General features: G+C 41.0%; 1 protein-coding gene and 5 non-coding genes across 6 annotated transcripts; 5 read left to right on the plus strand and 1 right to left on the minus strand.

Moving 5' to 3' along the window:
• The first annotated feature begins 2,090 nt into the window (after nucleotides 1-2,090).
• TRNAT-UGU (transfer RNA threonine (anticodon UGU)) lies at nucleotides 2,091-2,163 on the plus strand. Its single transcript has one exon. It is a non-coding gene; the product is annotated as a tRNA-Thr (tRNA).
• A 337-nt stretch (nucleotides 2,164-2,500) lies between these two features.
• Nucleotides 2,501-2,572, plus strand: TRNAP-AGG (transfer RNA proline (anticodon AGG)). The gene has a single exon. It is a non-coding gene; the product is annotated as a tRNA-Pro (tRNA).
• Nucleotides 2,573-6,057: 3,485 nt separating this feature from the next.
• Nucleotides 6,058-6,139, minus strand: TRNAL-AAG (transfer RNA leucine (anticodon AAG)). Its single transcript has one exon. It is a non-coding gene; the product is annotated as a tRNA-Leu (tRNA).
• A 926-nt stretch (nucleotides 6,140-7,065) lies between these two features.
• TRNAP-AGG (transfer RNA proline (anticodon AGG)) lies at nucleotides 7,066-7,137 on the plus strand. Its single transcript has one exon. It is a non-coding gene; the product is annotated as a tRNA-Pro (tRNA).
• Nucleotides 7,138-15,519: 8,382 nt separating this feature from the next.
• LOC137759044 (probable inactive ribonuclease-like protein 12) lies at nucleotides 15,520-15,957 on the plus strand. Its single transcript, XM_068534969.1, has one exon. The coding sequence runs from the start codon at nucleotides 15,520-15,522 to the stop codon at nucleotides 15,955-15,957; it is 438 nt and encodes a 145-aa protein (XP_068391070.1).
• A 5,047-nt stretch (nucleotides 15,958-21,004) lies between these two features.
• Nucleotides 21,005-21,112, plus strand: LOC137754086 (U6 spliceosomal RNA). Its single transcript, XR_011071725.1, has one exon. It is a non-coding gene; the product is annotated as a U6 spliceosomal RNA (small nuclear RNA).
• Nucleotides 21,113-27,387: the final 6,275 nt, after the last annotated feature.

Here is a 27,387-nt window from a genome sequence, read left to right on the forward strand (position 1 = left end):
TTTGAGGGGAAATGGAAGAAATACAAACAAACAAAAAAGTAATGAAAAACATTCCTAAGATCTCTACTAGAGTCAAGTTGTTTCAGAGACGAGCTTCTGATGTCCAGAGCACACTGGGACATGCCCATATTTGATGTTGCTCTCTGAGTCTAATAAACTAGTGGGAAGGACCCTTGGAACCTCCTAGAATCAGACAGGCCAACCAAAGTGAGCGGTGGACAATGGGTGGCGGAAAGAGGGAGATTGACCTAAGGTCCTGGACAGCCTTCAGGAGTAGGAGATAGGTGGAATAGAAGTGAGCTTGTTGAATTGTGACAGGTGAGGATGAGGAAACAGATTCTAGGAGAAGGTCCGAGGAGCCAAGACTACAACCAGAGAATAACAAGTAAAGAGAGGAGGAGAAACGGCAAGGGCGAGGGGATGAGAGAGCTGCGGGGGAGAGAGTTTTGACTCTAGCAATTTTGCGGAAGGCCTGTCTCTTCAAAAATAGCAACGATAATAAAGATGATTGATAATAATGAACCCTCGTTTACAAAACTAGGTCACTGTGACTCTGCAAGGCTGAAAAACTGCTCCAGGTGTTCTCTAACCACTACACTACGTACTCAGTGTAACACTCACCAACATAAGACATCGCCCATGATTCAGAGTGTTGATTTGATATTCCTGCTGTTTCCTTAAGAATTCTGATGTCTGTCTTCAGGTTCAAAGAGATTATCATGCTGAGCACCTTGGAGGTTTCCTCCAGTAAAATGCCTTGTGTAGGCAAATAGGTACAGCAACCTGATTCTTGATTCTCACAGGCAGAGCAGTCAGCTAAAACAAAGCCTTGTAGTTCTCTTGGGTTGAGGGTTGAGGGAGTGGAGGATATTGCCTGGTGTAGAAAGACTGAAGGTTGAACACCAAGGCAGTGTTGGGAGGAGCAGCTCTTGTCAAGCCACAGAAGATCTATTACATTCTTGGCCCTGGGCAATTGTACACTTTCATCTCACCTTAGGACAACAGTGTGATGCCTCCCCATGACTCATCCCTGAACCTAGACTATCTGCCATAAAGGCCTTACTTTATCTGTCTAAATAGGGAATTTTTCTTCCTTATAAATTTGTAAGGTCAGTGTCACCATGTTTTACATTTATGCAACGAAAATGAAAGGAGACAATGAACCATGAGCTTTCAAATTTCTTACAGACTTCATGATCTTTGACAAATGACATTAAAAAATAGTGAGTACACTAGCAGGCCTGTGGTCAGAGGATCTAAACCTTACTAAACAGAAGTGGTTCACTTCTTGGGCTTGCATGAATCAGTGCCTTTTCCCCAGTGTTCTAGTCTATGACTATATTTGCAGTAAGAAATAGGTACAAGATTTTTTGTACCTATTTAAATAAATAAATAAACAAACAAACAAATAAATAAATAAAATTTTAGTTCCTGTTTACTAGCTTACAAAAACAGGGTCTCTAAAAAGTGAAAACACAATCCTTTAAAAAAAATTGTATTATTTTCAAACCAAAGATATATGTAAATCCATATGTCTTTAAGGAAGGATTAAAATCTTCCTCCCCAGCACTTCTTTTTCCTGCTTGCTCCTAACCCTGGACCTTTGTTTGAGAGAGAGGTATTAATTCCAATATACAAACAAGGGTCTGGGGCTCTGTTCAGAAAGGACAAAACCGCGTGGTAAACCTCTCCTCACCTTCTCTGCAGATTTTACCACTATATTAAGGGAAGGGAGTGCACCATAACCTCCCTGCCCATCAGATAACCTCTATATGCGCCTCTTAATTCTCAGGTGGGTCTCCCGTGTGCCCAGGTTTCTAGAGTTCTTGTATTATGCATCCTTTCTGGGCACCAGAGGCGCAGACGGCGATGTCTCAGCAGAGTATCAAGATAAGGGACTAGAAGACAGTCTAGTAGTGGCTCTGCTCCAAGTGGAGCCTTTTCGAGAGGTTGACAGGACACGGAAAATTTTCAATTTTGTAGAATATCTTGTATTTTTGCCTGGGTCAAAATTCCATTTCATTTAACAGATGCTAGGCGTACTGAATACATGTATAACATGGAAGATAGAGAACGGCTTTTCGGGCGAGGGCTCCATAGCTCAGGGGTTAGAGCACTGGTCTTGTAAACCAGGGGTCGCGAGTTCAAATCTCGCTGGGGCCTGCTGGATTTTTTTTTTTTTTTTTCCCTCCGAGGCCTCAAAGCGGCAGGGGCCGGAAGACGGTGCCAATGCGGCGGTGCTCGGCAGATCTCACCTCTGCTCGGCAGCGCCTGAGAGGACGTTCAAGCAAAACGGACGCATAGTGATTTCCCTGCTGCTCTCCCGGTCTGGATCCACCATAGCAGCTGATAAATGCCTCTCGGCGGCGTGAGGCTTGTGCGAGCTGGGTTAACAAACACGCATTCCTTCCAGTAGAAGCCTCTCAAACTCACATTTCTTTGAGAAACGCCCAGTGACGTGAGTGAGCCTTGAGGTGGAATTACAGCTTGGTTACGGTGTGGCTCGTTGGTCTAGGGGTATGATTCTCGCTTAGGGTGCGAGAGGTCCCGGGTTCAAATCCCGGACGAGCCCCGGTTTTCCTGTTTCTAGTAAATAACTTATTTAATATACGTCTGTCACCGCGTTTTGTTTACTCTGCTTTGAAAAGTTGCGCAAAGGCCCCCTAGGATGTGAAAGAGCAAAGTTCCGTATTTTGTTTACTGTGCTTTGAAAAGTGGCGCAAAGGCCCCCTAGGATGTGAAAGAGCAAAGTTAGGGACAGCTCCAAGTTATCTGTTGAATTCTGTCTGACGAAGCGATTCCCCACTTTCCCCGGCTGGTAGGCGGACGTGGCAGGTCCGAGAGCGGATAAGGTCTCTTGACCTCTCAGTGCATCGGCTGTGAAATGGAAATGGTAACACGTTCCCTTTCCCTGCCTACCTCCAGGGACCCCGTTCAGTAAAATAAAATAGTGTTTGGGAAACTGCTTGGCAACTTCAAATAGTGCTAAATACGGGGGCTGTTCCCCATCCCCCCCGCCCCTCCTCCCCGAGGGAACTGGGATCTCAAATATACTAACATAATCACCATTTTATGGGTGTGATAATTATCCTTTAAAAGAGTTTTTATGTATTATCATATATGTCGTGTCTTTTCTTTCTCTCTTTCTTTCTCCTCCCCCGCACCTCCGCCTCTTTTTAAAAAAACACTCCTGTGGAGTAGGGAACGAATTCTGTTAACTCTAGCAGAGCAGCAGAGAAAGGAGGGAATGTAAATCCCCAAAGGCAAATTTTAAAGGCTAAATTTTAAAAAAATGTTTTGTGGATCCTTATCAACTTTCTTTATTAAGTGAGTAACTATTACAGAAAAGAATAACTCCTTTAGAAGTGAACTATATCCCCTTCCTGCAGCCACTTCACCCACATCCACACTCATATTCTCTGTCTTCCCTCCTGTTTCAAGGCTCATCCTATTTAAGGCAACTCCTTCACTTTCTCATCAGATTAATCCCCTTTGCTCTCCCTTACTCAAGGGCTTGATTTCTGCAATCAACATTCCCTTCTACAACCCCAACACACAACAGCTGTTTCTCCCAGTGTGCAAGATCATTCCCATCAGCATACAAACATAGTATCTCCAGTCCTTCAAGATCATAATCAGACTTTTGTCTCCACCACTCCACGGAGACCACTCTTGTCAAGGTCACTAATGACTTTGTTTCCAAATCTAAAGGTTAGTTCTCACTCTTCATCCTACTTGACTTCCCAGCAGCATAGGGATACTATACTCCTCATTTCAGGAGGCTACTTTTTAGTCTCTTTTGCTGGCCCCTGCTTTCCCAAACTCTCAATTTACAAATGTCTTCTTGTCCTTCTTTTTTGGATCAGTCTACATATACTCATCCAATCATTTGGCTTTAAATACCGTCTCTATACTGATGATCCTTAAATTTGTATCATAAGCCTTGACCTAGGTTTGTACATATAGTCACCTGCTTGCCCCACGTGAATGAGTTGTAGGTATCTGAAATTTAACGTCTCAAACACTACTCCTGATCTCCTGCCACTCCTCTTCCAACTGCCCTTCCACCTCCATCCATGTCTCAGAAAATAGATCCATCATTCATCCAGTTCCCCTATACATTACATCCACTCTACCAACAAATCCGATTGGGTCTACCTTCATCCATTTCCCAACGCATTCACTGCTAGTACCCTAGTCCAAACTCTCCTTCATCTTTTGACTGTACTCCCACAATAGCCTTCTAAGTCATCTTCTTACTTCCTCTCTACTCCTTACTCTAGAGAGCAGCCAGAATTATCCTATTAAAATACAAGCAAAAAAAAAAATTCTCTTCAGTTCAAAAACATCCAATAACTCCTCACACATAGAATATAATCCACGATCTTGCCCTTGCATGTTCTGGCCTTGACTATCCCTCTGATCCCGACTCCTACCCCCTCCTCCTCCTTCTCACTCGTTCTTCTGGCTACACTGGCCTTCTTACTATTCCTCAAATACATGGACCTTGTTTCCTATTATGGACCTTTCACTTGCTGTTTCCTCTTTCTGGAATATTATTCCCTCAGATATTTGTATACCTTCCTTTCTTATTCCTTCTGTGCGCAAACGTCACCTCTTTAGAGACACCTTCCTTGACCACTCTTTCCAAAATAGCCCCCAATGCTCACTAGCCCCTATACAAATCTATTTTTCTTCACAGCATTTATCACTACTTGACACATTTATATACATTTAATTATTTCTTTTTTTCTTCTCTTTCCTCCCCTCTTAGGATGTAAGCTCCACAAGAGAAAAGATTTTGTTATGCTCGCTGCAGTGCCCTCAGCACTTAGCCCTGTGTACAACGTATAGTAGATGATTAATAATGAATGAATGAATGAATGAATATTACCATATTCCTGGACGCACCTGCTGGCCTCCAGAAGCCACAATTAAACAGCATTTATTTTTGGCTTTTGTAGACTCAGATTGGAATCTTCCCAAAGGACAGGAGCCATGGTTTTGGTTTACAATACAAATGGAGAGCCTAAATCAGTCTTTGTCTCTCCACTTTGGCCCAAGTATCCAATTCAGGCTTCTCCTCAATAAGAAACTACTAAACTGCTTATCTGTGGGTATCAGAATGACAAATATCTATATTGATAATTACAGGACTTTCACATTTCTACATTTTTACTGTAGCTTTCTGTGGACAATTTGATCTTTTATTATCTAATCTCTAGCGGAATTTCAACCCAGATGGGAGAAAAGAAAGAGACAGACCTGTGGTCTGAAATGTGGCAAAAGATGTGTTTAAGCAATGAAAACACTTAACATTTTTTGATTGCCGAACTCTGTTCTAAGCACCTTACATGAGTGAACTAAGTTTTATAATATTTCCATGAGGAATCTCCATATTACACATGAAGGAACTGAGGCACGCAGAAGATAAGCAATTTGCCTAAGGCCACACAGCTAGTAGTGTGAGAATAGGACTCTGGTGGTCTAACAGCCGCAGCGGAGCCCGGCGTTTCCACACCCACACCACCCTCTCCACCTCACTGCACTGCCTTCCTTTACACTGCCTTTGTTTGCTGCATGGTGGTGTCTTACAATGTTCCGAGACTGTTTTCAAATAGTATGGCTTACTTTTCCAGTGTGCTTTGTGAGCTTCCCTTGCGGACAGGCATCGTGTTTCATTCATTTTTTCTGTACTCCCCAACAGCAGAGCAGTGCCAATAACAATAAAAGTGCTCATAATATGCCCTTTGGCTGAGTGAAGAAAGACAAAGCAAAGCTTACAGGTTTATATTAAAGTCCTAGCACCTTGCCTATGGGAAACCATGGATTCAAAGGCATTATTGTGATCTTAACGATGGTGTTATTGTGCATCATTAAAGAACTTTGACTTATGAAAGACTCAGAAACATGAGAAGTCGCAAAACAGTGCAAACCCGGATTCTCTACTAAGTATAGACAAGCGTTCGGACAAGAGAGGAAAGTAGAGAAACTGTCTTTAAGTGGCAGGACCAGCGCATTCGTGGCTGTGACACTCAGACTGCTACAAAAAGCGCTTGGCAGCGGTGGGATTCGAACCCACGCCCCCGAAGAGACTGGAGCCTTAATCCAGCGCCTTAGACCGCTCGGCCACGCTACCCTGCGACAAGCGCTTGTAAAACGTATCCTGTACACTCTACACTCCTCCCCTTCTCTCCACGCCACATGGTTCATATATTTATCTTTTTAGGAGGCTCTTCGTATCTCTTTTTCCCCCCTTTCTTCCCGATTTGTTTTGCTTTCTTCTTTGAAGCCACAGTGCTTGAGATTGATGGAAAGAGTCGTTTTACACAAGCGCAGGGAGTCTCGAGAGACCCGACAACCTTTGTTAGCTCTAACGGGTACGGAGCGCCTGCCTGAGCCAGGTATAGGCGGTCACCCGGGAGAGTCGGGGCCCTCTCGGACCTCTGGCGGGCTCTCCATGGAGGGCGCCACACGGCGAGAGCTTTCGCTACTTGAGATGCTGAGTCTGGGGTCCTGCGGAGAGAAGGCGCCTGGATCTTCCCGGAGGAAACGCGGAAGCTCACCGGGCGGTGAGTCCCGTAGCATGTAAGGCACGGCCAGAGACGTCCCGGCCTGGCCGAGCCCAGGAACCGGTCAGTAATATGCCGAAGCCAGAAGAAGCCTCCGGACCTGGGCCCAGCTCTCCGGCCGACAGCGGGCAGAGGGGTCGGTACCCGTCAGGGAGACGCCCTGTTGGGAACGCGGGTCCTCTCCCCTCCCCAGTGCCACGGGATCACCCTTCAGCCTGTGACTGTCCCTGATGAGATTGCCTGCCATCATTCCCGCAGCATCTTTGGCCCATTCGGAAGCGAAAACATGCAGCGCAATTATTGTTGATCCTGAATCTTTTTTACTAAAAAAGATGTGTGGCACTGCATTCGGGAATTTGGACGAGAGCGTGCAGTGATTTGTTCCTCCACTAGGTGTCATCCATGCCCACAGTTAGTAAAAGAAGAGTTTACAACCGTGGACGTGGCGAAAAGTTTCTATACTAAAGTTTAGAAATGAAAGCAAATTTCGTGTGGCTCGTTGGTCTAGGGGTATGATTCTCGCTTAGGGTGCGAGAGGTCCCGGGTTCAAATCCCGGACGAGCCCTACTTTTCCTAGCAGCGGTCTCGGTTTTTACCTTACCTCCCATAAAGCCTCTGATTTATTGATGTTAAACACCATCACCTTAAGCAAGCATCCTATGTAGCTACTATTACAGTATGAACACCAGTTTATACCCCACTATTGCAGATTTATATGTATCTTTAGACCAATGCTCCTTGTATTATTAATTCACGAGGATAAATGACATGTTATTAGGTATATTTCATTCAGTATTTCTTCTACGAAATCATTATTTCTAAAATCAACCATCATTTCTCTTTTATAGTTTTTTTGTTATCAGCCAGGAATTGTTCCTTCGGGACTTAGGGAGGTGTATTTTATATAAACAGCTTCGCATAACCCTCAATTTTCCTCCACTGTAAGCCTGGGGGCCCACAGGGTGCTGGGACCTCCGCAGGTCAGCAAGTGCAACGACGTGTCTCGTCAAAGAAAGCCTGGACTCCCTCCCTCAGTCAAGCCTAACATTCCAGGGCCCTTGGGTGTGTGCGTCGGGGTGCGGGAGTCACCGGTAGCACAGCACCCTGGGAGTGAACTTCTCAACAGGGACGCTCAAGCCTGCCTGCAGATTAGGCTTAACCTGTAAAACTATTTAACCATTCACTGCGGTGTCCAACACCGAACCAATTACATTGGAGTCTTTGAGGATGGGGTCCCCACATGGTTATGCCCTTCACCCCTACTCGCTCCTTACCTGCTGGGTATGCAGTGTTCACATCCTCTTATTTCAGTCTGATGTGCCCTGACTCACCTGATGAACAAGACCTAGAAACCACAGGTATTTTTCACCTCACTCTTAATTATTCTCCTGAGTATTTAACTTCTAGTACCTCTTCAGACATGTGGAAGAACTGTGAAACAAATAATCCTGGAATCATCTTTTAGTGCTTTCTCTTATAACCTACGGTCAGTCCTGTAACAAATGATGTTGGCTGTACCTTTAGAATATTTCCAGAGTCCAGACACTTCTCACCACCTCCTCCACCACCTTTGTACTCCAAGGCACCACGACCTCTCCCCTGCGCTATTGCAGGAGCCCCTTAGCAAGCCTCCCTGGTTGGCCCTGATGTCTATTCTCAATGCAGCATAGATGTAACCAAGTAGGACCCTATGGGACCTTCCCGGGACAGGCCTTCCCCCATATCCTCTGCTTTAGCTCCTCTCTGAAGTACCTAGATAACAGTATTTGATGCACATTTCCAGAGTTGTTTTACAGATGTGAAAACCCCCCACCAAATGGAAGATGTTAACTACTTGATGACCTTTAGCACACAGCCCCAGGCCTCCTGGAGCCTAAGGACTGATAATGTTAACCCCTGTGACACTGCTCTGTTTCGTCACCATCAGCCAATCAGAGAACTGTGCATGAGCTGATCACATACCCTGCGACTCCCATCCCTCACCTGGCTTTTAAAAATGCTTTGCTGAAACCCTTCAGGGAGCTCGGATTTTTTAGAGCAAGAGCCAGCCGGCTCCTTGCATGGCCCTGCAATAAACCTTTCTCTTGCTCCAAACTCTGACATTTCAGTTTGTCTGGCCTCACTGTGCATTGGGCACATGAACTTGTGCTAACATAGAGAATGATCCTATTAAAGCCTAGGTCAGAGCTGATCATTGCTCTGCTTAAAATCCTTTGATGCATCTCCATTTCATTTCATATAATATTAAAACTCCTTGCCATGGCTTTAAAAATCTCTACATGACTTCGCCATTTCTTGGACTCCCCTCACTTTTTTGACCTCATCTCCTACCATCTCTCCCTTTGTCAGCTGCCTCCCCACTGCATTAGCCCCTAGTACTCTTCAGAAATTCCCACCTCAGTAACTTTGCACATGCTCTTCTCTCTGCTTTCAATCTTATCTCCTTCATATCTACATGGCTCTGACCTCTGTGCATGAAATAGCACCCCTTTGCTCTCTACTCCCCCTTCTCTACTTTAATTTTCTTCTTTGCACGTACCACCACCTGACTTTTGCTGCTGCTCTCGCTGTTGTTGAATTCTCCCTCCCCAACCACTAGAATAGAAGCTCCGCAAGAACAGGGCATCGTTGTTGTTGTTGTTGTTTTTACTGCCAAAGCCTCCTGTTCAGAGGCTGGAACAGTTCTTAGCACCTAATAGACACTCAATAAATATTTGTTTAATGAATTGTTTGAATTGTTTTATTTTACTTATTTATTTATTTATTTATTGTCACAGAGCAGAGTCCTAACCACTGGAAGCCAGGGAATTCTCTGTGTGAACTGTTTTAAATCAAACAGGAATCCCGGATCCTGGACACTGAGGGGAATAAAGAGCATGGAGGTACTGGGGACTTGAATAGAGGGGCTCTTGCAGTGTGGGTTATCCACTGTGTGTGCCATCCTCTGGGAAAGGCTGAGGGAGGGCCATGCCTGAAATATATTCTCTAGCAGCTTTCCTTCTCAGCCACAGTATGGACCTGTAAATGCTTTACAGAAGGGTTGAAAAGTTCTCCCAACTGGACATAAAGAAAGGCACAGAGTAGGCTCTCGCAGCTGTAAATCGCGCATCAGCGCCATTGACTTCTGTTGCAAACTTTCTCCAGGCAGAAATGCTGAAGTACAGGGCTGCTTCAGGCTTCCATGGTTTTGGGCAAATTCTGAACCAGATGGTGTTTTGAGGTCACTCTGTAGGGTTGCATTTAGCCATTCTGTAAGAGTATGTAAAACAAGTGACTTAACAAGATGAGGAACAAAAGTCCATAAAAGGGAGACTGCAGAGGAGAGGAAAAAGAAGGTTAGGGAAGGAGCTGTATAACCCAGCAGGACTTCATCAACTTCACTTGACCAGGTTTTGTGATGAGGGATCACTCTGAGTATGAGTCCTAATGAGACATTGCTCACATGTGGGGAGAATGCCAGCAGGAGTATATGAAACAGGGGGTGAAAACCTGTTGATGGTCACAAAGTACATATGAATAGGCAAAGTGTCTCTGCTCTCAGGAGCTATGACCGCAAGTTGAAATCTGCCCCCTTGTGGACAAACTAAGTATTACCATGGGTCTTCCCTTTAAGATCTTGCAGATTAAAAATTAATTCCTAGGGACCTCATTACTTTCTGCTGATCCTTCCGTGTACATTATATGCAGGTGGAACTTATAGAGGAGAGAGCTGTGTTATTGTCCAGGGAGATGGTGTTCATGGGATTAAGCTGAACTACTTATTAAAGTAGATGGCATCCCATGGCTATAGAGGGAAAGCAGAAAACAGAGCTAGCAGCCACTAGCAAAACTCTTGAGTTGTTCTTTAACAGCTAAAGGTGAGAGTTAAGAGTGGCAATCACAGATTTAAAGTCTTCAAGTAGAAGTGAATCAACATTTTTCTTTCCTTTTATTGATCTTTCTGATCTTATGTCCATATGGTGCTACAGGGTCCCACCAAAAGTATCAAAAAGGATTGTTAAGTTTTGCAAAGGATAGCTTTTTGATACTGTTGTTACAGAGCAAAATCTAGTTCTTTTAGGACATTTACTCATGGATTCTTCCATTCAATCAATATTTAAAGAGTATTTTTTGAGCAAATGTTTGTTGAACATTTGTTGTATTCCAGGCACTATGCTTGGAACAGAGATTACTTCAGGGAACCAGACAGGTGTGGTTTCTGCCCTCATGAAACAATCAAATAGTTTTTCAAAAACTAAGAAATACAGTTAATTTATTATGCTAGTGATAAGGGCCACAAAGGAAAAGTACAGAGTGTGACGCAAGCAAAACAGAGGCTGTTCACTTCCCCTGGGGTTTCTGGGAAGGCTTGTCTAAGGAAAGGAGGCACACACAGGATTTAAGCAGGTAGAATGGGGAGGGGTGAATGGAGTAAGGAACATAATGAGGAAAGTAGATGTTAAAACCTTGAGTTGGGAGGAAGCCTGATGAGTTCAGGGAACTGAAAAGGGGAGTGTAAGGAGATAGAGAGAGAGAGGAAGAGTGGTTTGGGTGAGGCTCCCTTGCAAGGCCTGGTAGGCAGCGGTAAGGACTGTGGTCATTATTTTAAGACTTATGGAAAAAAAAAGACTTATGAAAAGCCATTGACACCGTTTAGGTGGGTGTGTGGGTGGAGAGCACAGGCACAGAACTAGATTTGTGTTTTAAAAAGATTACTGTGATATAGTAGGGTTTGCACAAAAAGCCATGGGGACCCCCATTTCAGCTTTCTAATAAGCAAGCACAGAGCCCTGCATCAGGGAAGGTTACGACTGAATGTGTGTTATCCACTCTAAAATTGTTCTCTGTTTTTATCTCATGCATTCCACCAACTCTGCCAGCTCCCTGAGCCACTTCAAAGGAGGTCAGTGAGGCCCGTGGAATTAAGCTCAGGGTCACAGAGCTAGTTAGTGGCAAAGCCAGTATGAAGATAGGAACCTCGCTTTCATGACTCCCAGGCCTCTGCTCATTTTGCTCTAGCTGGAGACTTCTGAAAAGGGAGGGTGTTTTTTGTTGGTGGTGGGTTTTATTTTTGGTTTTGATTGTTTACTTATTTTTTATTGCATCTGGGTTCTTTAGGGCCTTGGTGATTATTTGCTGATTAGCCATCACTCATCTGCTTTCAAGGAATCTTATCTGATTTTCAGGGAAGCTGGAACTGGTCCCCAAGAGGAGAGCAGAGCTGGGAATGGCAGGAAAGCTGTGAATGTGCTTGGAGGTGCTGTAGGGGAAAGCTGGGTTAATGCTCCTTCCTCGATGAGGATTCAAAGGAAACTGTTGAGGGCTCAGCCTGGGGACACACATAAGAAGCCAGGTACGCTATGATCAAAGCATTCTCAGAAGTGGGAAGCTGAAGGGCCTACCAAGCAGCTGTTTGATACGGTTATGGCAACCTCCCCTCAACCTGACCTCCCCTGGCCTATCACCTGGTGGCTTTCATTTCAGGAATACAAGTAAAATCACACACACACACACACACACACACACAAGGCTTGGTTTGCCCCCAAGGGAGTACAGGACCTCCCTTCTCCTGTGTGAATAGCCTGGGGCTGTACCTGCAAGGCTGAGGTTGATGACAGCCTCTGATTCAGAACGTGTTCTGCCCAAATCAGGAGCAGCTCGTTCTTGGACATATGCAAGCTCCAATACTGGAGCTGGGTCGGTTTCTAGCAGTCCTGGAGTAGAGCTTATTAATTTGACAAAATGAGTAGTGAGGGGAATTACTAATGTTGTTTTACATCCTGGCACTAATGTTAGTCTCCAGCAGCTACCTGCCTCCTGCAGTCTCCCGAGGGTGACTTGAGGCTTAGCAAAGGGAGGGTGGTGGGAACTTTAGGTCAAATGCAATCATCTGATAATAGGCCCAGTTTCTCCCTCCCTTTCCTTCTTCTTCCTCCTCTTCTCCTCCTTCTCCTTCTCTTCCTCCTCCATCCCCTTCCTTCCTTCTTTCCCTCTTTTCTTCTTTCCTCCCTTCCCTCTTCAGGTGCGCAGAATTGAGTTGATCATATTCTGTTTATGGCGCATGCTAGGCCTCTCTTTTCTTTTATTCAATTTTATTATTTTCCCTTTTTATTCCTTACCCCTGCTTCTATTTCTCTCATCCTCATGGGCATCTGTCTTAGAGTATTTAATCCACGCTCTTCCATCCTACTTAAATATTGTATGTCCTTGGAAGATATTTTGTATTATTTTGGAGCATGCGTGTTTTCAATTTAAATCAACTGGAAATGATTTTCATTGTTTCTTTTTTTCACACCACACCAAATAGCCTGTTGCTATTTGTAAAGCTAGTGCATTATTCGAAGCTGTTTTATACTATTTTATTTTATGTATGTAACACATCTTTACCTGTCCATCCCCTTCATGAGGGACATTTCAGTTACCTTTAGCTCTTTTCTGCCACCAATCATGCCATGGTGAACATCCCTGCACGTACTCCATCTGGAAGAACTATGTTGAAGTCTATGCCCGGGATGGGCTTACAAAGTCTCAAATTATACCCATTCATAATTTTGCCAAATATTTCCAGATTAGTTTCCAATATCACTACACCAATTCTCATGCCCAGTAACATATTTTCCAGCACTTGATATTAGATTTTCTAATTGTTGATAATCCAATAGTTATAAATCGATATCTTTTGGTTATGTTAATTTCCATTTATTTGATTACTAACGAAGTTAAGAATTGTTCATCATCCATTTTGGCTTCCTCTTCTGAAATTGACTTTTTATAACTTTTGACAATCTTTTCTCTTCTGGAGTTTTTATGTCTTTTTATTGTTGATATGAAGGAATTCCTTACATCTAGATGTTAATCCTTAGTTGGTTTTAGGCATTACAAATATCTTCTCCAAGGCTGCCAGCACTATTAAACCTTTGAAACCAGTCTTAACTCTATTTCAGGAGGGTAATACTCCGAAATGTAGAGATAGGTCGAGTTGCCTCAGTTGAGGATAAATTTTGTAACAAGGGTTGATTCCTTGCCTGTAAACTTAGTATAACATCTGTAATTTGGCTGCTTGGAAGTCCTGGCAGGAAATATTGAACATGCTACAATATGTAGAAATAGTTCTTTTTACACAATGGAAATGTTTTTGCAAGATGGTGTGCAAATCAAAATTTGTTAATTGAAAAATTTGTCAACAATTAACTATGCACTTATACCATTGTGGCATTTTTGCAACACATATCCATAACAGAGCAGTTTGAATTGTGAAAGGACAATCAGAATGGAAGTTTTTGGAAAGTAAATAATAACCTCCTGCTTGTTCATTTTCATGGTCTGGAATTATGCTTTTGTTTTTGTTGCATAGAAAGAGACACATTCTTTGAAGTTTTTTCTAGGATTCTCTGTCTTTCCCAGACAATTTTTAACCCCCAAATAGCTTTCTACTTGACAATTAGAAAGACACAGATACATACAAAGGAGGCTATGTAGCTGTCTTTCCAAAAAAGAAATCATTTCAGAGCAAGAAATAGTACAATTAAGTCCATTTTTTCCATTCCTATATCAAAGACTGGGAGATGTTGACAACAAGAAGAATTCTATTGTTTCAATGCCTTGAGCCACTCACTGTCTTTTACCAAGCCCTCATCTACTAATTTTCCATGTAGGCCTCCCAAGTATACTATAATTCAGTGGTTCTCAAATTTTGTTGCATATTAGAGTCACTGGGAAAGCTTTTAATAATCTCAACTCCCACGTCTTACTCAATGCTAATTAAAGCAGAATGCCTCAAGGTGGCATTAAAAAATGCCTTGGAGATTCCAATGTTCAGCAGAGTTTGGAAACCATTGCCATACTCGCCAGGAGTCCAGAGCTTTATCAAGACTAATGTTAAGGTCAGGGAATTGTTTCTGCCCTGTCCTGGACACCATGTGAGAGTGAAACTTGCTGAAACTGGAGTTCAAGGGTTAAGCATTGAGAAAGTGAGATTTTTTTTACTCTTGCCATCTCACATCTCTACCTGAAACTTTCTGCAACTCATTTCTTCATTAATGAAATGGAGATAACAGCTACTTCACAGGTTTGTGTAAGGCCTGATGAAAATTTGGAAAATAAACAGTACTGCATCTGGCCCACTTCAGGACTATAATAAATGTTTTGAAATGTCAACGCTTGTTTAGTGAGGACACCTTCAGGACCTGCCTTACCCAACTGTCCCTCTGAAAGTAACTTCTCTTCCCGATGGCAGCCATGCACACTCCCCTCCTACGGGCTCCTCCCTTTCTGCTCTTTCCCCTTGGCCTCCCCACACTCAGCTGGCTCCCTACCAGTTATTGTCTGGGAACAGCGAGACACAAAGGACTTTCTTGGATCCATGATCACAAGGATATGTTACCTGTGAGAGTTACAGCAAAAAGGAAAGGTGAGAGGATCTAGCACAGAACCAAGTAGGATTGACAGAGGGAGAGATTAGGAAGGAATTGGGAAGAACGGATTAATAGAAAGTGCTAAAATCATATGGAATTTGGTGGGATCAAGGTTAAAACAATTATGGGAAAGAAAGTCATTCAGCAATAGGAATAAAACAATCAGACAAGGGTACTTTTGATAACTTCTGTATGTTCTGCTTTGTGTTAAACATTCTGATGGATTCAGGAGAAATAGGAAACAAGATACTGACTGTCAAGGAGCTGTGGAAGCCAACAAACACAATACAACATGAAAAATTAGAGAACAGTTCAATGCCAAACTCTGAGAGCTGAAAGGGTCAGAAAGGGCTTTCTTGAGGAGTTGTACCTCCAGCTGGACCTTCAGGTGTAGCACGATTTTCACTAACAGAGAGAAGGAAATAAAATATCAAAGGCTAGGGGAGCAAAGTCAGGGGATGGTGCTGGAGGAATCTGATGACCCTCTGATATTTTCTGTCTCCTCTTACTCTATAGGAGTTAGAGCAAAAGATGTGAACGACCTCATACCCCTGATGGTACTAATGGTGATACTTTTCCTGCTGCTTCTATTCTGGGAAAATGAGCTGAATGAGGAAGTAAGGGCGGCAACCTTAGACCAGTTGCATGTGGACTACCCTCAGAGTGACGTTCCTGTAAGGTACTGCAACCACATGATCATACAAAGACTCATCAAGGAACCCAACAACACCTGCAAAAAGGAGCATGTCTTCGTCCATGAGAGGCCTCGAAATATCAACAGTGTTTGCAATTCTCTCAGGAAAGTGGCTTGCCAAAACCATTCCACCATTCTCTGCTTCCAGAGTGAGACCAAGTTCAAAATGACAGTCTGCAAGCTCATTGAAGGCACCAGATATCCTGCCTGCAGCTACCACATTTCCCTCACAGAGGGGTTTATTGTCGTCACTTGTGATGACATGGGGCCAGTTAATATCCAGAGATACGATGAATAACCTGAGATCAGCATCTGAGTCGGCCGCCCTCTCGTCTCCTCTCTCAGAGGCACTGATGCTGGTTCCCCCTGAGGCGCACCTGAATTGTGGACATGGGGTCATGCCTTGAGTGAAATGCATTTATCCTTTCAGTATTGCTGAGCTGGGATCTTTTTATTCTGCTTTAATAAAAAAAAAAATCTACCGAATTAAACCATAAACTCTGCATGTGTTTTAATTCCTTGTCCTTTTTCTTTGAGTCATTTGATGAGAGCCAAGAGTGAATCCTACATAGGACTGGGATTAGGTAAGGTGAGTGAGGGACTCACTTCACACGCAAAATTGAAGGAGCACCAAAACACCCTGAGCAATATAGAGAAATAAATTTTTAAAAATCAAAATTAATGCAAAAATCCCTGATGAACAAAATATCTGAATTTTAAATCAAGACCCATTGTGACAGGGTTGGATTTAGGATGAGGTGGGATACACGAGTTGTACCAATGCAGGGTCAGATCCTGTCATTTAAAATTTTGATAATTGTTCATCAGGGATTATTTTGCATTAAATTTATTTATTTATTTATTTATTTATTTGGAAGTATAGTTGATTTACAATGTTGTGTTAATCTCTGCTGTACAGCAAAGTGATTCAGTTACACATATACATATAATCCTTTTTTATATTCTTTTCCGTTATGGTTTATCACAGGATATTGAATATAGTTCCCTGTGCTATACAATAGGACCTTGTTGTTTATCCATTCCATATATAATAGTTTGCATCTGCTAATCCCAAACTCCCAGTCATCCCTCCCTCATCCCCTTCCCCCTTGGCAACCACAAGTCTGTTCTCTATGTCTGTGAGTCCATTTCTGTTTTCGTAGATAGGTTCATTTGTGTCATACACATTCAATTTATTTTTAAATATTGCAATAAAATATTATTTATCTTGATTATTGGGCCTTTAACACTTTTTTTAAAAATTTAATTATTTATTTATGGCTATGTTGGGTCTTCGTCTCTGTGCGAGGGCTTTCTCTAGTTGCAGCAAGTGGGGGCCACTCTTCATCGCGGTGCGCGGGCCTCTCACTATCGCGGCCTCTTTTGTTGCAGAGCACAGGCTCCAGACGCGCAGGCTCAGCAGTTGTGGCTCACGGGCCCAGCTGCTCCGCGGCATGTGGAATCTTCCCAGATCAGGGCTCCAACCCGTATGCCCTGCATTGGCAGGCAGATTCTCAACCACTGCGCCACCAGGGGAGCCCCAGGGCAGTATCTTTACCCTGAAACTCCCTCGCCATGGTATATATCTAGGAAAAAACATAAGGACACTGTAAGAGGGACTCGTTTCCTTAACAGCAGCTGAGAATTTTGAAGAGGGTCACACATGTGAAATGCATCCTTTTCACTCCAGCAACCAGAGAACCGGCAGTTGTTTTTAAAAGATGGCTGTTTTAAATCTCTAAACCTTCATGTTTATCAAGAATGTTAAACTGTTTCAAGATCACATGCAATAATGACCACAAGGATGATTAACAGATAGTAACAATAATTAATAACAACAATTGAGGTCTTATGATGTGCCAGGCACTGGTCTACAATATACATATTCTTTTTCTATCCACAGACCTCCATGAGTTAGATTATTGTTATCCCTACTTCAGTGATGAAGAAGCTGAAAGACAAAGACTTTGAGTAATGTACAAAGTCACACACATAATAAGTGGTCCCTCAGAAACAAACAAGGACAATCTCATTCCATGGACCAAGCTTTTAGCCTTTCCTCTTTATTTGATAGGAAAAAGCAAACTTGCACATAACCATACAGAAAGATAATGGTGGAAAACTTCTGAGTAAACTCCATCTCACAGGACTGTTTTGAGAATAAAATGGTAGCTGTCATTATTATTACTGTTTTTCTTATTATTATGATCAAATCAGGACACTGTGTTAAGCATACAACTGGAGAAAAACATTTGCAATCCATATAGCTGATAAAGGGGTGATGTCTTTAACACATAAAGAGGTCTGTCAATGTAATAAGATAAAGATGAACATACCTATAGAAAAACAAGCAATGAGCTTATAGAAAAACAGAAAATTAACAAAAGCAAAAAATAAAGTTATTAAACATTTGGAATTGTTTTCCTTCCTACTAAAGGTAGTATAAATAAAAAACAATGTGATATAATTTTTTTTTAACCTGCCCAATCTGCAGAAATAAGATTTTAAAAAATAACATAGTGCTGGCATAGGGGCAGGAAAGGGGACATTCTCATGCACTCTTCCTGGGAAGACAAATTGGGGTATTTGTTGTCTTTCTGGAGAACTATTTGAACTCAACCCCATTCTAGCTTTCAGACCCTCTGCATGTTTGGTTTCTTTACTCCACTGATGACACTCCTCCCTCCTCTTATACATCCTTTAGGTAAGAGACTCAGCTCAGTCCATTCTGGCTCTGATGACTTTGAGTTCGGGACCTCGCGGGAGGGCTTGAGGAGGCCCTGGGGCTTGTCTTGTGTAATGTCAGAGAGCAGGGCCAGGTGAGCTGGCAGAGCCCTGGGCATGTGACAGCTGCAGGCTATGCTGCTGGCGTGTGCTCTCCTTGTCTCTCCAGCTCAGGCTGTTCCAAGAATCCCATGTTCTCCATGAGATCTCTGTCCTGTCACTTTCAATACCCCTTCTGAGAGCTCTCCTGGGCACGGGAGGCAGGGCCTGTTAGAGGAGGAATTGGGGGAGCAAAGTTGGGAGGACGGGCTCTTGAAACATGCCTCCAGGAAGAGTGATGACTCTTACTTCTCCCTGTGCGACACCTTTCACCCTCTATCCCTTCCTCATCCAACTTTCATGCTCTCTTCTCTTGACCAGATTGTGCCGTCAACTTACATCTCCCTTTTGCACCCTACATGGCTCTGCTTCTTATTTTCCTTCCAGGCTTTGCACCACTTAACTTTATGTGTTCTTCTCTGTGTGTCTTGTATTCAAAATCACTGTTCAGATATAGTGACAGGTTGGACAGATTTCTAGAGCCAGGCCACCCATAAGACTTTCACTCAAAGGCCAATATTCAATCTGGCCTGGTTTAAGCCCCAGTGGAGCAACTTGTTCATCCAAGGCTCATGGAACACATAGCCCTGAGTTGCCCAGGTGGAAAAGGACAAGAGCAGCATTAATTGCTGAACTCACCCTGGGTACACATCCAGCTCTTTTAGAGGAGTGCCTCTGAGCTGCTCCCTAGTCAGCTTTAGAAATTCCCTCTTGCCTTCCTTTAGAAAATTCTGGAATTACTCAGCTATCTTTACAAAAATCATACTCACTGTAAACACATTTGTGGGCTGCTTCCTTTTGGGCCTATTTACCAGGCACTATGATAATGGCTATGAACATTACTAAATGCATGGCAAATTATACTGATGTAAATTTGTTTTCATCACAGTTCAAAAATCTGTTCATCATATTTTTTTATTTTGTAGTTTTACTCCTCATGTCAGACAGTCACCTGTCCATAAATTATAAAAGTGAAGGCATGTTCATGTAGGCCTAAAGTGGTTGAATAGGCATTTGGACCTAGTGGGGAGAAATGTCATGATATTATGTGAGATGACCTACTATGGGGGCAGAATAATAATAGAGTGGTTAATGAGTAGAAGATATTTACAGGCAAGCAACTGAGAAATTTCTATGTAAGGCATTGTACCAGCTACTGTGGGAAAAAGGCATAAATGAAAGAAATGTGCACCTGTATACAAGGTACTAGATACAGGATAATAATATCATATCTTAAGAGAGGAACATATCTCTGTTGTCTGAAGTGATCAGAGCAGGCTTGTGTAAAAGAAGAACTAAAATCTTGAACTTGATGGATAATCCATTAAAATAGCTAAAATTTGAATAGAAGAAAAAAAAGTACTAGGAGTTGGAAGAAACATACGAAAGGAGTGGGTGGAAACATAGTTGTAGACAGATGAGTACTAGATCCTTTGAGTATTAGAATAAATAATTTGTATGGTTTTTTTCCCCCACAGGATTGTGGTAGGCTGAATAATGGCTCCCAAAGATATCCAGGTCCTAATCTCTAAAACTGGTGAATGTTACTTTATGTGGCAAAAGAGACATTGCAGATGTGATTAAGTTCAGGATTTTGAGCTATGGATTTTCTGGGTTGGTCCTAAATGCAAACATAAGTGTCCCTATAAGAGGAGGCATAGGGAGATTTGACTCTAGAGCAGAAAGCAATGTGATGGACTGAGGTGAGATATTACAATGTTGCCTTTGAAGATGGAAGAAGGGGTTATCAAGGAATGCTAGGAATGCAGCTCTAGAATCTGGAAAAGAGAAGAAGACTGATTCTTCCTAGAGTTGCTGTGGGAGTGAAATCCTTCTAACTCCTTGATTTAGTCCCAGTAAAACTGATTTTGGACTTCTGCCCTTCACAGCTGTAAGAGAATAAATGTGTATTGTTTTAAGTAGCCAAGTTTGTGGTAATTTGTTACAACAGCAATAGGAAACCAATACGAGTATAATGAGAGATAATATGCAGATTTGCAGTAGAGAAAATTACATTTAAAATTACATTAAATAAGATGTGGTATGTATATACAATGGAATATTCCTCAGCCATAAAAAGGAATGAAATAGTGCCATTTGCAGAGGTGTGGATGGACCTAGAGATTGTCATACAGAGTGAAGTAAGAAAGAGGAAAACAAATATTGTGTAATATTGCTTATATGTGGAATCTAGAAAAATGGTACAGATGAACTTATTTGCAAAGCAGAAATAGTCACAGATTTAGAGAACAAACTTATGGGTACCAAGGGGGGAAGGGGGAATGGGATGAATTGGGAGATTGGGATTGACATATATACACTACTATGTATATAACAGATAACTAAGAAGAACCTACTGTATAGCACAGGGAGCTCTACTCAGTGCTCTGTGGTAACCTAAATGGTGAGGAAATCTAAAAAAGAGGGGATATATGTACATGTATAACTGATTCACTTTGCTGTACAGCAGAAACTAACACAGGGGCTTCCCTGGTGGCGCAGTGGTTAAGAATCTGCCTGCCGTGCTCGCTTCGGCAGCACATATACTAAAAATTGGAACGATACAGAGAAGATTAGCATGGCCCCTGCGCAAGGATGACACGCAAATTCGTGAAGCGTTCCATATTTTTTTAATATTCTTGTTTCTTTGTGAAAATTACTTAATTTGTTTTTTTTCAAGAAAAAATAAATAACAAAGTGAAAAACCTTCCCTAAAAAAAAAAAAAAAAAAAAAAAAGAATCTGCCTGCCAATGCAGGGGACAGGGGTTCGAGCCCTGGTCCAGGAAGATCCCACATGCCGCAGAGCAATGAAGCATGTGTGCCACAACTACTGAGCCTGTGTGCCACAACTACTGAAGCCTGAGTGTCTAGAGCCCATGCTCCACAACAAGAGAGGCCACCGCAATGAGAAGTCCATGCATCACAATGAAGAGTAGCCCCCGCTCGCCGCAACTAGAGAAAGTCCTTGCACAGCAATGAAGACCCAATGCAGCCAAAAATAAATTAATTAAATAAATTTAAAAAAAAAGAAACACTAGATACAGGATAATAATATCATATCTTAAGAGAGGAACATATTGGTCTGTGATATAGATCTAGACACAGACATGGGTCTGTGTCTAGATCTATATTTTTCCGTATTGATGTCCAGTTGTTTCAGCACCATTTGTTGAAGAGACAGTCTTTGCTCCATTATATTTATTGCCTTTGCTCCTTTGTAAATATCAGTTGACTACATGTATATGTATCTATTTCTGGGCTTTCTATTCTGTACCTTGATCTATTTGTCTTTTATTTCACCAGTACCAGACTGTCTTGATTACTGTAGATTTATAATAAGTTTTAATGTTGGATAGTGTCAGTCCTCGAACTTTTGTTCTTCTCGTCAATATTGTGTTGGCTATTCTGTATCTTTGCCTTGATGTAAGAGTTTCCATATAAACTTTAGAATCAGTTTGTCAATATCTATTAAATGACTTGCTGGCATTTTATTAATATTGCATTGAATCTACAGATCAAGTTGGGAAGAACTGACATCTTGACAATATTGAGCCATCCCATCAATATGTATGGAATGTCTTTGCATTTATTTAGTTCTTTGATATCATTCTGCAGTTTTGTAGTTTTTCTCATATACATCTTACACATATTTTGCTAGATTTTTTACCTAGGTATTTCATTCTGGGGGTGTTAATGGAAATGGTTTGTGGTTTTTTGTTTGTTTGCTTTAAATAACTTTTTTTTTTTAATATTTATTTATCTGGTTGTGCCAGGTCTTAGTTGCAGCAGGCAAGCTCCTTAGTTGCAGCAGGCAAGCTCCTTAGTTGCAGCACATGGGCTCCTTAGTTGTGGCATGCGAACTCTTAGTTGTGGCATGTGAACTCTTAGTTGCGGCATGCATGTGGGATCTAGTTCCCTCACCAGGGGTCACACCCGGAGCCCCTGCATTGGGAGCGCGGAGTCTTAACCACTGCGCCACCAGGGAAGTCCCAATGAATGGTATTGTGTTTTTAATATCAATTTCCACTTGTTCACTGTGGGCATATATGTAAACAATTGACTTTTGTACATTAACCTTGTATTCTGAAACCTTGCTATAATTATTTATTAGTTCCAGGAGGGTTTTTTTTTTGTCATTTTTTTTTCCTACATAGATGATTATGTCATCCACAAACAATGACAGTTTTATACCTTCCTTCCCCATCTGTATACCTTTTATTTCCTTTTCTTACCATATTGCATTAGCAAGAACTTCCAATACAATGTTGAAAAGGAGTGGTGAGAGGGGACACACTTGCATCGTACCTGATCAAAGTGAGAAAGCTTTAAGTTTATCACCATTAAGTATAATGTTAGTCATAGGCTTTTTTTTTTTTTTGGTTGCACCAGGTCTTAGTTGCGGCATGCAGGCTCCTTAGTTGTGGCATGCAAACTCTTAGATGCGGCATGAATGTGGGATCTAGTTCCCTGACTAGGGATCGAAACCGGGCCCCCTGCATAGGGAGTGCAGAGTCTTAACCACTGAGCCGCCAGGGAAGTCCCTAGGCTTTTTGTACATATTCTTTATTAGGCTGAGAAAGTTCTCCTCTACTCCTAGTTTACTGGGAGATTTTATCATGAATGAAAGTTGGATTTTGTCAAACGCTTTTTCTGCATCAATTGATGTAATTAAGTATCTTTTCTTTTTTAGTCTGTTGATATGATGAATTATATTAATTGATTTTCAAATATTGAACTAGCTTTGCCTACTTAGGAAATTCTGCTTGGCTATGGTGTATAATTCTTTTTATACTTTTTTGGATTTAACTTACTAATATTTTGTTGAAGATTTTTGCATCTATGTTCAAGAGAGATATTTGTCTGTAGGTTTTTTTTAATTGATTTTTTTAATTGAATGTCTGTAGTTTTTTATTTTTCCTTTCTTGTACTGTCTTTGGTTTTGGTATTAGGATAATGCTGGCCTCATAGAATGAGAAAGTATTCTCCCTGCTTCTATCCTCTGAAAGAGATTCTAAATAATCTGTGTAATTTCTTTCTTACATTTGGCCATTTATATAAATCTTTAATCATTTTCTGTTGGTTGGCTGCTTTTCTTTATCAATAGGAAGTAATTTTCTTTACATATTATGAATATCGTCACCTTTCCTGTTATGTGCATGGCAAAATAATTTACTAAGACACTAATTTGGTTGGTTGGGTTTTTTTTGTCCTTACTTTTCTAATGTACAATGCATTATTTTTATTTTTTTGTTTTTTCCCATCACCAAAAAAAAAAAAGGCAAAAGTTTATGTACATATGCCTTATGGATTGTCAACAGCTTTTGTATTTCAGGTCAGGTAACAATAGCTGAACGGTAGTGAAAAATGTGCTACCCTTTCAGAGATTCATTTGTGTTAGGCCCACTGAAGAAAGCCATAGGTAGAAGTCTTTCCTGAGAGGCAGAGTACACTTCCCTGAGAGTAAAAGGAAAGGAGAGTTTTCTTTAGGGATGGTGCCATTCCTGCAACTGGCAGAAAGCAGTGATCCAGTTTCATATGGCCCCCAAACGGGAAGATGTGATCAGAAACACGTAAGGGCTGGATTCTAAGCTCAGGGGTGTCCTGTGATTTTTTGTTTTTTTCTAGTGCACTCTTGATGAGGATTCTTGTTATATAAATGAACCAAAGATGGTTCATTATATATATATTCGTTCAGTATATATGTGTGTGTATATATATATATATATAGATTCTATGTTGTTTACTTCTTTTTAGGTGGGACCCATAGGCTCAAAAGCTCACTAGTGTCAAGTTTAAATTTTTACCCATCCAGTTGTTTTAAATATAACCCAAATAGTAGATTTTTAGCATTTAGAGGCTTCCTGCTTTGTATACCCCTTAAAACTACACCCAACATCTGCAAGCCATTTCTAAAACAAACCCTATAGCTATAAAAAACCACAAGCTGCTGCTGCCCTGTGGAGCTCTCTGACCCAGAGACCTCTCTTTGGTCTGCTGAGCAACATTATCTAGACATACACACCCCTTCTCTTAATCCCTTTTCCCTAGGAGTTCTCTTACCCACCACCCCTACCACCTTCTGGGTGGTACTGCAACCATCCCCACCACATAGTCTCTGGAAGATCTACTGTAGTGAGGGACTTCACCCACCCACAAACCTGTCAAGCATCACCCAAATAAAGCTTGTTGTGTGCTACTGCCACATTGCAGTCATGTCTTTTTCCTAGATTAGCCCCGGATTTCTCAAACTCACTTCAGTTCTCATCTTTATATGGTGGTCCCTGTTCCAACTCCACAACTTCATGTAGGCTCTCCCTGGCAAAGACTTTCAAGTTGAGAATTTTAAGGGTGTGGCAAATAATCAACAAATCACCACTCAAGCCTTGTTATAGGACTTCATATTTTAATTTTTTAAACAGCTTTATTGAGGTATAATTGATATATGATAAACTGCACATATTTAAATTGTCAAATTTCATGTCTTGACATACATATATGCCCATTAAATCATAGCCCCAGTCAAGATAGGGAACACCTATAAAATGTCATGTCCTTTAGTTATTCCTTCCTCCCACCTGTCCCCACCCCTAATTCCCAAACAACTGGTCTGCTTAATTTTCACTATATATTAATTTTCATTTTCTAGAGTTTTACAGAAATAGAATCATACACTATGTACTATTTTTTGTTTGGCTTCTTTCACTCATCTTAATTATTTTGAGATTCACCTACGTTGTTGTACGTATCAATGGTTTTATTGCCGATTTGTCTTTCATCAAATGGATGCACTACAATTCATTTATCCATTTACCTGATAATAGAAATTTGAGTTGTTTCCAATTTTTGGCAATTACAAATAAAACTGCTAGGAACATTTATGTAAAAGTCTTTGTATGTGTATACGTTTCCTTTTCTCTTGAATAAAACCTGGGAGGGGAATGGCTGGATCATATGATGGATGCATGTTTACCTTTCTAAAAAACGCCGAACTATTTCCAAATTTGGTTGTATCATTTTACATTCTCATCAGCAGTATATGAGAAATACAGTTCCTCAACATCCTTAACATTTGGTAAGGTCAGTCATTTTAACTTTAGCTCTTCTAACATTCTAACAGGTATATAGTGGGATCTCATTGTGGTTTTAAGCTGCATTTCCCTGAACACTAATCATATTGAGCATCTTTTTCATGTGTTTATTGGCCATCCATATATCTTCTTTGTTGGAGTGTCTGGTAAAATATTTGTCCCTTTTCAATTGGATGACTTGTATTTGTTTTTAATACATCGTTATTGGAGTATAATCGCTTCACAATGCTGTATTAGTTTCTGTTGTACAACAAAGTGAACCAACCATGTGCATACATATAACCCCATATCCCCTCCCTCTTCAGGCTCCCTCCCACCTTCCCTATCCCACCCCTCTATGTCATCACAAAGCACCGAGCTGATCTCCCTGTGCTATGCGGCTGCTTCCCACTAGCTATCTATTTTACATTTGGTAGTGTATATATGTCAATGCTACTTGTATTTTTGTTGTTGCATTTCTGGATACAAGTCTTTTATCACATATATGCACTTTACCTCTAATACAGACATTTAGTGCTTACCAGTTTTCTCTCCAATACTGCTTTAACAACATCCCACAAATTTTGCTGTGCCATGTTATTGTTTTCAACAATAATCAGGTCAAAATATTTTCTAATTTCCCTTTTGATTTCATGTTTGTCTTATGGGTTACTTAGAATTGTGTTATTTAGTTTCTGAATATTTTGAGATTTTTGAGAGGCTTTTCTCCTATTCATTTCTAATTTAACTCTTGTTTAACTTGAATCCTTTTGAATTTATTGACTTGTTTTATGGCAGAAAATATTGTATGTCCTGGTAAGGGTTCCATATGTACTGGAAAAGAATATGTATTCAGCTGTTGTTGTGTGGAGTGTTCTCTGAATATCAATTGGGGTAAATTAGGTGATAATTTTAATCAAGTCTTTAATATTCTTGCTGATTTTCTGCCTACTTGATCTATAAGAAATGGATATCAAAAGCTCAGGCTGTAATTATGAATTTGTTCATTTCTCCTTATGGTTCTTTCTATGTTTGCTTCATGTAATTTGAAGTTCTATTTTTAGGAGCATAAACACTCAGGATTGTTATGTCCTGTTGATTAATTGATCCCCTTATCATTTGGAAATAACCCTCTTTAACCCTGGTAATATTCTTTGTTCTGAAATCGACTTTGCCTGATATTGCTATAGTCACTCCAGGTTTCTTTTGACTGGCATTAACATGGCATATGTTTTCATATCCTTTACTCTAAACCTCTCTGTGTCTTCATATAAAGTGCACTTCCTGTAGACTGTGTATAGTTGAGCCTTTTTTTTTTTTTTAAATCTAGTCTATCACTGGTTTTAATTGGAATGCTCAGACCATAATATTTAATGAGATTGTCAATATGGTTAGTTTGAGTATAATGTCTTGCTATTTGTTTTATGCATGTCCCTTCTATTCTTTATCCCCTTTTTCTGATTTTTGGAGCCTTCATTTGGATTTATCAATTTTTTTAGTGATTCCATTTTAATCTCTTGAATTTACTTTTTAGCTATAGTTCTTTGTTTTGTTAATTCAGTGGTTGCATCAGGATTAATAGTATACATCTTTAACTTATTATAGTCTACTTTCTTCTAATATTGTACTACTTCATTTAAAGTATAAGAACTTTATGAAAATATACTTCCATTTCTCTCCTCTCAGATCTCATGCTATTGTTGTGAGGCATTTTACTTTTAAATGTTATATAAATCCTATTATACATTGCTACTATTTTTTAAAGTCAATTATATTTTAAATAAGTTTAAATACTTAATAAAATTATATTTATTTGCCTGGGTAGTTACCATTTACA

This window comes from Eschrichtius robustus, chromosome 1 (assembly GCF_028021215.1).
Source record: "Eschrichtius robustus isolate mEscRob2 chromosome 1, mEscRob2.pri, whole genome shotgun sequence".
NCBI classification, from domain to species: Eukaryota; Metazoa; Chordata; class Mammalia; order Artiodactyla; family Eschrichtiidae; genus Eschrichtius; species Eschrichtius robustus.